The following is a 12,649-nucleotide window of genomic DNA, read 5'->3' as shown; positions in this document are numbered from 1 at the left end:
AACGCTGCGAACGGAAATTAGATTGAATGTAAATAGATTTCTATTAACTAACAGGGTACCAAAAATTAGTCAAGCAAGACATGAAGCACATTACGAACCACTCACTACTGTCAGACAGCTAGCTAGCGAAGGAAGGACCACTGTGACCTTTTAGCAGTGACCTACCGTACATTTATAGCGGTGGGTTTTCCCCACCTGTTAAGAACGCACGTTCTGTAAACGTTGGTGAATTCGTGATGTGGGATTTTCGTACTTTTTGAGCCCTACTTAACTTACACGAAAGAAAAAAGAAAGTTATCCATTTTTACAAGAATTATGAACAAACGAAATTCACTGGAATTAGTCCAGAGCAGGATTTTTTTTTTTTCGTTCAAAGTTTTCACATTTTTCACATGCAACTCGAATACCGTTAAGACATAACCACCGAACTTGGACTCAAGTTGACGTCACATCGCGCACTCCGCACTGGCCCATCTTTATACCGCCCTCTTTAGTAAGGTTCGCTAAAAACAAACATGACAAAGGATGGACAAGGTTTCAAACACATACGATCTCTCCACGCTCTATACACAGAGATCAGTGTTTTCACCACAGCACATGGCGTGTTATTCAAGTGTAAATGCTCCATGTGCAAATGCAAAGAAGAAGTAGAACTTGGTCAAGGTTAAGTTCGTTTGTTTCAGTTTGAATGACATGTTCTATTTAAACAATATTTGCAGGAGGTGTGAGAACAAGCAACTGATTTGAACTGATTGTAGAGTGCAAGACAGTTATTTGTGCAAAAAAACACCACTTACACATATAGGAAAATATAAAAAAATACCAAAAACTATCATTACGCTAATAATAATTAATATTATGTCTAAAGCAAGCGAGAGAGGTGCAATGCTCACTTATTATGTTGAGTGATCGTGATCATTATTTTTGTTGAAGACATGCAAAGACAAGGCACAATATTCAATATGCACATAATGAATACCGGTGTTTGTTTTCTTTTTCTTTAGTAAATTTTCAAGAAGGAAGATTCACTGCGAATAATTGATTATAGTCAGGCGATTGACACAGCTATTGGAGGGATATAACCTCCCTCCTTGACCTTTCTATTGTGAACTAGACTAGCACTAGTATATTTTTAGCAACGGTATTTTTTTTCCAAGTGCTAACAGTGAGATAACACTCCAGTAGCCCTTGAAAGTTTCGACTCTTTCAAGCTGCCACTCGAGTGCACTGTATCAATTTCGTATCATTCTCTTAAGTCAAAGAGATTTTTCTCCTCCCCACCACTGGGGGAAATCTCTTTGCTTTAAGGTTAACGCCGCGGTGCCAACTTGTTTTTATATCGCCCTCTACGTCAGGTTTCCCCTGACGCCCTCGCGTTGTTGCGGGGTAATTCTGAATGACAAGTTTACAGAGGCTGATGTGGTATTGATCATAGAGCTGAATTTGGCCTTAGTAAAAGCCCTACAAATAACATACTGTAGAACCTTGGAAGAAAAAAAAAAAACATGGCACTACAAACAGCTAACAAAAAGCTGAATGCTAGATACAAAGGCCGTACTCATCGTATTAAACTTGGTATCTATGGCAACGTGATCAACGCGCAGATAAGAAAAGTTTGTACATAAAATTTGTTTGTTTGCTTGGGAATACTTAAGTTTTTTCTGCATTTATTTGATTTGGATTTTTCATTTGGTTTGTTTAGTGCATGTGTGCTTTTTAAAGGGGGTTAAGAAGGTCCCGTGGCCCGTTTTACTGCTCGTGATTGGGGGGGGGGGGGGGGTGTTCGAACCCTAAAGAGAATCCGGAGTTTGGCCAGTGATGATGATGATGATGATTATTATTATTATCATTATCTTTATCATTTTATCACAGTCACCAGTTACTTCTGGCATGACCTCTGTCAAATTCAAGTGACAGTTAGACAATGAGTCATCCGGAAAAAAAAAATGGGCCGTCACATCCATCACTCCTATAATATGAATACATACGTGAAAAGCGCTTATGGTTCTATCTGCGTACAGAGTATCTCGAAAGCCTATCACAGATTCTCGCCTTTCATAGGCTGCGGTTAAGACCTCGGGGATAAACTGCGGGCTTCCAGACGTTCACAAGCTCGAGTCACACCTCTTTGCCTATACGGTCGCTCTGTATCCCCATTAACAAATCTTTTCAGAAGAGACTTAAATTTGTCCATCTCGAGTGTAGGAGTGATATGGCCTATAGGCAAGCACGGTAACGGCAGCGATTCCTTTTTTAATTCTTTATCTTACTTTTATTTTTAATTCATTTGAATAGTATATATATATATATATATATATATATATATATATATATGTATATATATATTATTTATTCATTAATCCATTTACCCGTTTGTCTATTCATTTCGTTCGTTCTTTCTTTCTTTCTTTTTTTTTTTTCTTTCTTTATTTGCTATAATGGCGCGGCGAAAAGAATCATGTCCGGTTCTGGGAATAAAATCTTACTTCTCCGCTAATAATTTTGTTACAAAATCAATCTTACATACTTATGTGATGTCATGACCTAGTCTTCTGATCCAGCAGTCTCATAACCAGAACGTTTGATCAGATTGTCTGATGTTCCTCAAACTTTTACTGATGTACTCCGCTAATATATCACTGCCTTCACTCAGTCAACATGTATTTCTAGGCTTCATTTTCTTTAAATAGTATTGGTAATATCATTCTGTTGCAATCTATATATCTCTCCCCTAATTATCTTCTTTTCATTTCCCGTTACGTCTAAGAACTTCATTATCATATTACATTTTTTAAAATCATACCAGATCTTTCCTTTTATGGAATTTCGCTGCATATCATTTCAGCGTTGATATTGAGTGCCCATACATAAATAGAATACATTGATAATATCTTATATCAATTGGTGCATTCTATTCATATACATCTTGAAAAGAGCACTCAATTTCCTGTATATTTCGGGGGGGGGGGGGAGGGGTCAACACACGGCCAATGCCACTACCACTTTAACAAATTCAGTTGATTTTTGTTGTTGTTGTATGCCCATGACTAGCACTCGTCTTTGTTTTGTTTATTTGTTTGCTTGATTGTTGTGAAAGCGGGATTTCGAGGTATGTAGTCGATGTTTGATTTAGCTGCGAAATACAGAAAGCCTGCCTACAGACGGGTGGTCTGTTTCCTTTTAGGTACTTCAGTTCCACTACATACGTTTATATATACGTTAATATATTTCAATATAACATGCTTCAGCTATGAGACGCCATTCACCCGGAACAGTGATGCTCGCCATACAGTGCCATAGGGCCACTCTTGGTGGCGGGCGGTACAATTAAAACACGTCCCGTCGAGCGAACCCGGGCGCAAAAAGCGGGTCTAAGGGGTTTGTCACCTCGGGGGTCTGTTGCCCCCGAGTTTGAGTCGGGTATCGGTTTGCCACGGACAAATTAGGCTTGGTTGATATGAAAGTAGTTAGTTTCCCATAAGTTGCACATTCTAACATGTCATATAATACAGCCTATACGTACATAATTATGATGTATTAGCAAACGAAGGATTCTCATCGTTATCTTACCAAAGTCCATTATTGGTACAAAATAGACACTACTAACACCTACCGGTGATATTTGTGTTGTTCATTTCAACCATACAATGCATATGGTGAATCGGACAAAGGTGTAATAAAGGTGTATGCTACTATTTGGGCTATTACGTTCAGTTTTGCTGGACTTAGGCAGTAAAGCATTCACAGGTAAATGTTTATTTATTTTCCCCCCTGTATTATTACAAAAATACTATGATATTTACTTTTCATGACGCAAACGATTGTCAAAAAGTATGCTGTAGCAACAAAGGTCACACAAAAATAGAAATTAGAACAAAAGCAGGGATGGGACGTAAATTAAGAGCATTACTTGTAGTATGTATGCACGGAGCATGATTCGAACATAGTAATACTATTATGCTTCTGCGTCCGTCTACCACATCGACTCCATTATTCCCCTGACACTCGGACGGCCACCGAGGCATTCCCTGTCATAATGTCATCAAATAATGCCTTCATTTCGTCGCCCAAACTACTTACAGACCTCTTCAAGTGGACGAAGCGCATGCTAACTGCCGTGACTGTTGATTGGCCATCGTCATAATCCGTGTTGCCCAATCAGATTATCCCGAAATGTCTCAATAAGTTTCTTTATACAATATTTGGATCTCAAGGGACTGCAACAATTAGACATCTAAGTTTGTTATGCGTTAACTATGCATCTTTTCTTATTTCCTTATTTGAGTTTGACAAAATATACATTTTGTCGGCAGGACATGATACACCATGTAAGGAACATAAAATTCTGATGGCACTTCGAAACTCTCGGAAATCAAAGTGTTAAGCCTTTTTGTGATATGATTAAACTCATACAAGGCTAGGGTATTTCAGCGATTATATCTCTATTACCTTGTTCTTTCTCGCGTCACTTTTTCCCCACTCTCTCAACATACTTCTGACGAGATCGCTGTCTCTGCTGAATGTTTTTGTCTGTTCTGTTCTTTTTCTGTTATGTTAGTTTTGTCTCATTTTGTCTCGTCTTATTGTCAACTCTCCTTTGTACAGTTACTCCTATTTCAGTCCCATTTCATGTTTATTTGTGTGTATAATCTGCCTGCTTTTGTTGACCTCTCTTCCTAGTGGGCTTCCAGACTTGTTCTTTGCTCTCCACTGATGTTTTTCTTCTGAGGGGCCCTCATCCTACAAGCTTTGTCTTTTTAGTGGGTCCCTCCATTTTTCTAATTTTGCATATTGTTTACCCCTTACTTCTAATCACTTGAGATTTATGATAATGTGTAATTATCGTAAGGTGCTACAATCATTGTACATCATTTTCATCCCACAAAGTTTTACGCACCTTATTTTCTGTTACCCATAAAAAGTGATGTCTATATGTTCTTGTCGAAAAATAAAGTTAAAAAAGATTGAATTGAATTGAATTGAATTGAATTGAATTGAATTGAATTGAATTGAATGGAATGGAATTGAACTGAATTGAATTTGATTGAATTGAATTAACACAGAACGAAAAGTAGTGTTGCACACACCATCCAAAATTCCTGGTACAGAAAGTGTTAACCACAAGTCGCGGCTCGCATTAACCCTCACGCTGCCGAGGAACATCAATCTTGCAAACCGTAGTCGCTCCCCGTCCAGGGACCTGCTGTCACTCGCAGTGATCTATCGGTCTGCTGCGTGTGCTACCGCCCATACCTAGCACCTCGCTTAGCGGTCACGTCGCGCCTTGAAAGCCGCGCTCACCAGGGGAGCTGCATATAGCATCGGGGAGTGAGTATCAGAAACTAAGCAACCAAGGGTTGGGGAATTTCGGGTGACACACTCAGGATAAAAACGTGGTAGGAAGGAATCCAAACGCAGATTACCGAATTATGCCAAGTTGCTGTCGAGTTGTGTAGTTTGGTGTCGTATCAGACGAGACAGACTAGCGAAATTTGATCGATCGACCAACTTTCTCATTGATATGTTCAGCGCCCTGTATTGAACGTCAGCTAAATAATACAACAATTTTGTTCCCCTCCCAGCATCATTTGAGAGTATTCGGGAAGGTAACGTGCCGTGTTCCGTTCTGCGGATTGAGATACTCTTTTAAACAGTTTGTTTGTCATGGTGTCAAACGTGTCTCCAGTCATCTTCTTAGCAATTCACTTGCACGGCATCTGGCGAGAACTTCAATAGAGAACTTGACTATCGTATACACTTGTGAAGAGGACTGGTGTGTAGAGCGGTGACGTACGCGTCAAAGACGACGTAACTCTTGACACGCATGGGTTGTCATCCTCCTACACTTATGGACTAGCAGTATAGATCTGTCATCTTTCCGGCCTGAGCAAGTCGTCACTGGATACCAGGCCATCTACCCACTTGCGAGGACTCGAAATGCAGCTACTGAGCTGGTCTTTATTTTCCTAACCAAGAATTTACTTCGCTCAACCTTTTTCAGCCACTCAGCCAGCTCGTTCGATGTCTACCGATAGATGACATACTTTGGAATACATTAGTCCCCCCAAACAGAAATGTAAACAAAACGAAACTTTTCACTGTCCATACTGGTCAGTCTTATATTTGTTCAGCGAGAGATGCCCTGACTTTAATAGATAACTGCAAAGTTTTCCTTATCAGTGAATATCAAAAAAAAAAAAAAAATTCGATACAAATTTGCGATACGGTGCTAGACAACTGAACAATTTCAAGCAAAGCCGTTTTATTATAATCGCCCACATAAAAGGCAATCATTTTTATTACGTCAAAACCCCATTAATCGATTTGCTGCTAGTGACTCCAATGTAGGTGAATATCTCACTTTTCAGCTGGGTTTGTGTTTTTGCTAGTCGACCAAAGAGTATGGAAAATAACAATTACCTCGATGGCCTCAGCTTGGACTCTCCTCTGAGCGTCGACAAGATTGGGGATCTGTCCCCACTTTTGGAGGAGCTATCACCACACAGTAAATCAGTGGTAAGCAAGCCATCCAGACGAGGGCGGAAGCGAAACGCCGAAAAGATGTCACAAGCTAAAGTGGAGACTAGCTCGAGCTCTTCGGGTGAGGACAGTGCCGGACTGGCTGGTTTGAGTCCACCGGCGAAGCCCAAGCGGGGCCGCGGGCGACCAGCGGGAAGCACAAACCGCTCAAACAAGAATGCTGCGGCAGCAGCAGCCCCTATACCATCATCCAACGGGAACCTCAATATGAGCAGCGGCAACGCCGGGGTACTGGACCCGAACGATCCCGGCAACGCGGCCCGCGAGCGATCTCGGGTGAAAACGCTCCGAGACGCATTCCTCGAGCTCCAGCGATCGCTGCCATCCGTGCCTCCGGACACCAAACTCTCCAAGCTCGACGTCCTTGTCCTAGCCACGACGTACATCTCGCACCTAATGCGGACTCTCGACGGCGATCAGCCCGCCTCAGGTTCTGGCGGAGACGAGGTTGGGGGATGCACTGTGTCCGCCACCGTAGACAAGCATCATCGGCTAAAAGCAAATGGCTACTTACACCCTGTGAAGGTAATCGTTTGTCTTTTCTTCCATGATGATGATGATGATGATGATGATAAAAAACATGTATAGCGCCATTTATCTGCAGAACATCCATATCATGCAATAATCCAAGAAAGGCATGTACTCGTCATGACAACTATGACAACAAAAGAAATCCGGTATGTAATATGTCATATATAGAGATTTCTTCGCGGATATTTTCAAGACTCTAGGTATGAAATTATTAAACAAGCCATTGACAATTCCTGTAAATGCTAAAAAAACATCGTGAACAATTCATAACTATACAGATTTGTGCAAAATGCATCACTTGCATTTAATTGCCATACAAATTTGCTCTTTCCCTTCATGGTGAATGACTGTTTCAAACAAGTCACTTTCAGTGTAAACATTGGATCCCAAGTTTTCCCTCCCGTCGTGCCCATAGTGAACATTCAAATCTATTTTCTTCATTTAATCGACTGCACAATATCATTGTTGTAATAACAATTGCTGATTCACGTCATCTTTATTATATGGTATGAAAAATTCACTTTAAGCTTGATAAGACACAAAGAAAGTGAGAAAGAGTGTTTTGAGAGAAGAGAAAAGAGAAAATGTTTGGACGAAGACCAAGATGTGGATGAAGTATGAAAACTCTTATTGGAATCTCAGGTGCATTACTTTTGACATCTAGACTTCATTTGTTGTTGGAAATTGTTGGAAATTGCTGCTTCTGTTCAATTTTCCTTTGCCATATATACGTGGTGAAAATTGAAAAACGGTGAAAATATCAGGGGATGTGTTTTACTTGTTTGTTTGTTTTCGGAGAAAGGTTCTCATGGCAACGGCAAGACACTATCATCTTTCCTAATTCGTGTGACGATTGCATATAGAAGCGGCTTTGATGCTGTGTTCCTGGTTTCGTGAGTTTAAGGCGGCAATCCCTCGACAGTGGAAAAGTACTCCGCTATAAACTCGAAGGAATGATTGAAAACTTCTTTTATATCATGTTGCTTTAAAGATGCAAACCTTATCTTCATTGTAAACATCCCTAAAAATCATATAGCGATGGCAATTTTGAGATGGTGCTGGATACACACGAGATTGAAATCGAGCCCCAAATCCTGAATTGAGTTTGAGATTCAGGAAGTGATAATTCTGTTTCGATCAACAAACGAGAAAATTACCATCTTTACAACCATGTATGTTTTGTGTGGAACTATATATTTTGAAAAACTATCCAAGTGCTTTAAGTTTGAACTACGGTGGACATCACCTTCAAATTCCTTTTTCTTTTTCTTTTTCTGCTTGTTTCTTTTTTTTTTCGCAGCTAATGAGACGCGCGCGCCTAGAACGTGACTTTGGCAGATTTTACGGCCAGCGCGAGCCGACGGGTCGTTACACAGCCTGTGGTCAAAACTTGCCTGCAGCAGCCTAAAACCTGTTCTTTTTAAACTAGAAGAACTCTTCAAAATGTCTCTCGTACTTTTATTTTTTTTTTCTCTCAGGAATCGACGTTTAGATTGGGAATAGCACGTGCCTTTTCAGTGTTGATTCTTTACGTCACTTGTAGCGATTTACTGAACTCCCCTAGGCACCTAAAGATCAATTTTTCATAATTGCATTTGAAAGGCCGTTATATGTATGCATATCTGCACACAGCCCGCGGAAAGTGATAATTATCACACATTGACTTCACTGGTACCAATTACTGGGGTCACTGCCTGCTCATATATGGCATAGAATCTCGTGATTTAGAGGTTATTTCAGGTCATAATTGGGTTAAGGAAATCTCATCCGTCAATCAATCCCAAGACACATACGAGCGTGGAGAAGTCAGTATTTTCTGATAATTGTCTAATACCTCTGGTATGAATATCGAGTGAATGGTATCAAGACAGATAAAGAAGGTGAAACGCAAGTAAAAGTGTAAATACACACAAAATGTAACGCGAAACATCGCTATCAGTCACTTCTGTCTATGAAATAAACAGATGATAGTTTTGTTTCATTCAATTCAATTCAATTTAATTCAATAGTTTATTTATTTCCATCATAAAAAAATGGAACATGGTCTAAAGTGGTACAATTTTTAAATTTGTCTTTCATTCGTCTGATAAAGGCAATTTTTTTTTTCAAATACAATATAAAGTATATGCACGAATGATATCATAAAAAAAAACAATGTACTTTGCCATGGCAACAAAAATAGTAAATAATCTTAACGATGGAAAACAAGGTTCCACTAAAAAGCCAAGCTTGTAAGACGTGGAACACTAGAACAAAACAACAGCACCAATTTGTTATACCAATAAAACATATTCATTTTAAATTCTTCTGTATACTATTGTACATTTGCTCATTGATATATGATGCTAATAGTATAGACAATACTTACTATGATTTTAGAATGCAAACATATAAACTATATAACATATCACATTTATGGCACAGACACTATAGGGCCAGGTATGCCAGGAAAATTGACCAGAAAGGAAGATATACAATCGACCACACCAAGCATAACGACAACAACAATAATAACACAAAACACAGAAATAACAGAAATTGAGAAAATGCACTCAGACAGCTACTGGACAACGAAGAACAAGGAAAGAGGAGCAGGGAAGAATGGAGAAGGAAAAGGCGAAGGAAAAGGAAAAGGAGAGGGATGGAAAAGGTCTGTGGACATACTACAAAATCTCAAGGACAAGTGAAACATAATGTTTTTTTTTTCATTAAACAGAATTAACTGGTATATTATGGAAAGCAAATATGCTTTTTTTTTCAGTTTATGCTTAAATGTAATTAACATCACAGATTCTTTGAAATCATTATCTAGGCTATTTCAAAATCTGAGTGTGTACAGTTCTCACTAAGGGAAGATGAAATTCATTAGATTGTCTCATGGGATAATTATGTACATGACTGTTACGGTGAAATAAAGAATGAAATATTTTGGGTGGGTGGTTGCAGTTGTAATTAAACATAAATTGACCAAGTTCAAATAGATATACAACTCTTTTATTTTCAGGATATTGTGTTCAAGGAACAGCTTATCACTATGTGCTCGGATATGAAGGTTAAAAACAATTCTGAGCGCCATCTTTTGCAAAAGAAAAAGTTTGTCTAACAATGTCATTTGCTTCACTTGACAAAATATCAACTTATACAATCTGTTACCATTAAAAAAACTCGCAAAACACATAAAAATCGAGCCATCAACAACTTTCCTAAAGTGTTAATTCGTACAGTTTAGTTTATGTGATTTGTCTTTCATGAGTACGCATATCGTTTGTGAGATCTAGAAGCACTGCAAAGAATATGGGTCGAAATCAGCGTTGATCATCTTGTGTACATGTGTATATACATGAATACTAATTTCTTGAAACAGAATGCAAATCTACAATGTGCCTTACTATTAATCTCGATGCGTTGGAAATATCACGATGGACCGCTAAATCACGATAATATCGATTCAAGTTTTAGAGTGCATTGTTCAAGACAATATTTTATTCAATCGTTCTTAAACACGGATAATTGTATGTAAAAACGCTTTAAGATTGATTGTCTGCATTTCCTTTGAGTATGCAAGATCTTTCGTTAATCTAAAGCATGTCAAGGAAAATCATTATTATTCCTGCGTATCCATGGCAACCTGTCTTTGCACTACAATTTTTTACTCGCCCGTTAACTCAAAATGGAATTGAAAACTTCAAAGGCGACCCTAAAACTTTGAAATGAGTGAAGTTGACATACGCCTTTTGTCGATATGATAAATTTATGTCGTTATTTAAAGGTTTTTTTTTTTCCTCTTTTTATAATAGAACAATAAAGAGTCACCTATGACAATAATTATGATCGACGTGGCGGACAAGGACGATTAATTCGGCAAAGACAAAAGAGAATTCGAGCTAGCTTACATGGCCCTGAAAAGACCCCTCACACATACGTAATGTCACTCATTTGCTTTTATTTGTTCCTGCGTTTGTAGATTGATATCACTAATTTAGTATTTTCTCGAGAGAAGCAATTTCCTGGCGGCCGTGGCAAAACTGAGTCAATTTTAGCATACTCATCCAAAAGGAGCTGATCGTAAAACACAAATTCCATATATTTAACAGCGTATACTTAAGCTTGTTTTCTTTTTTTTTTGTGTGTGTGTGTGTGTATGTGTTTGTAAATAATATGAATAAGTATACCCTGTGCTCTTTAGACAAGTAGCCTCAAAATCATGAAGCCAGGACAGGAATTCCGATATTCTATAAGCAATACCTGACTTCCCACATTTCAGAATTCGCAGCTTTCTCATTAAGTATACTCGTCAGGTTGTGCGTAACAATTTGCTGATATATTGTTTGAATGATATTATCACGAAGAAGCCTTCTTCTTTCAAAGTTATCTTTCTTGTCCCTTCACCAAGTTTGATTCTGAACAGAGAGGTCGTAAGCGCAAATGACAATCTTTCGTTAGTCATTGAACAGGCAGCAGGGAACAAAACGAAAACAAAACAACAAAATTACACAATTCAAACTGTTCCTCTTTTAAAGGATTTTTCACAAAACTATATATATTTATGCCATTTACATATTTGTTTCGCCTGGGTGTTAACGATGTTACAAGAAAGTTATAGTAAGAAAGTAAGGTCATTTGTACAGAACATGATAAATGTTCTCGCTTGAGGTCTCTACAAAACGACAATGTTATATTGACTAATGAAAGTAATAACTGAAAAATAACGTCCATTTTTTTAAGGATATCCTTTTTTACATTTCAATTAGTCCTAACAAACACGTGTATGATGTTATACATTTCATTAGTTTCCATTTTTTCATCGTCATGCATATGAGATTTGTTTCGCTTCAAATAATAAAACCTAATCACTATAGCCTAACATTTCATGAGGTTATAAAGTAACAACGCTTTTTTTTCACTGTCATCAAGTTTATGATACCAAAGTGAAAACGAAGCAAACTACGTTATACGTTTAAAAGATTTGCCATTTTTTAAAAGAGGAAACGAAATGAAATGATCGGGCTTTGTTTAAGTAGCCGCTAGAATGAAAATATGAAAATGTGTTTTACCTGAGGGAATAACGGGTCCGTGGCGCCACTCAATTAATATCTTGTTGCCCTCATGCTGAGTGCCCTGCTACAAAAGAGAACGGTATCAAACGACGCATTTTCCGCCATCAGCCCGCGGTGGATGAATTAATGGTAGGAATAGACTCTCCAGCGATTTTCCAACTTACGTCTGGCACTTTCCTTCAATCTCTTTTTCTTTCTCTCTATATCTCTTTATGTTTTGTTTCTTTGTTTATTACATATTCTTTCGTGCTATCGAAAAAAAAGAACACATGACTCCTCTATAGTTTCTCTTTCCTGCCTTTTTAAATCTGTTTATTTCTGTTTATGCTGATCTTCTCATACAGTCATCGTCATTAATGTCACCGCTTCTTATCATTTTTCCCCATACTAACGCACCTTCCCGATCACTCTCTTTTTTCTTTCCTCGTTTCTCCACTCCACCCCCCCTTTATGAATTCTGAGCAGTTCAATTATTATGATTTGGAAGTTTATAATTGAAATTAGGCCTACTATGGATAATG

General features: G+C 38.4%; 1 protein-coding gene across 1 annotated transcript; it reads left to right on the top strand.

Moving 5' to 3' along the window:
* The first annotated feature begins 6,200 nt into the window (after positions 1–6,200).
* LOC139727489 (uncharacterized) lies at positions 6,201–8,479 on the top strand. The gene is made up of 2 exons (XM_071638464.1): positions 6,201–7,065; positions 8,372–8,479. The coding sequence occupies exons 1-2, from the start codon at positions 6,403–6,405 to the stop codon at positions 8,477–8,479; spliced, it is 771 nt and encodes a 256-aa protein (XP_071494565.1). The 5' UTR covers positions 6,201–6,402.
* The last annotated feature ends 4,170 nt before the right edge of the window (positions 8,480–12,649 follow it).

This window comes from Diadema antillarum, unplaced genomic scaffold (genome assembly GCF_040938485.1).
Source record: "Diadema antillarum isolate AM-2024a unplaced genomic scaffold, OU_Dant_1.0 seq00000133_RagTag, whole genome shotgun sequence".
In the NCBI taxonomy this organism is placed as follows: domain Eukaryota; kingdom Metazoa; phylum Echinodermata; class Echinoidea; order Diadematoida; family Diadematidae; genus Diadema; species Diadema antillarum.
This window is presented reverse-complemented; position numbering and strand designations above follow the sequence as displayed.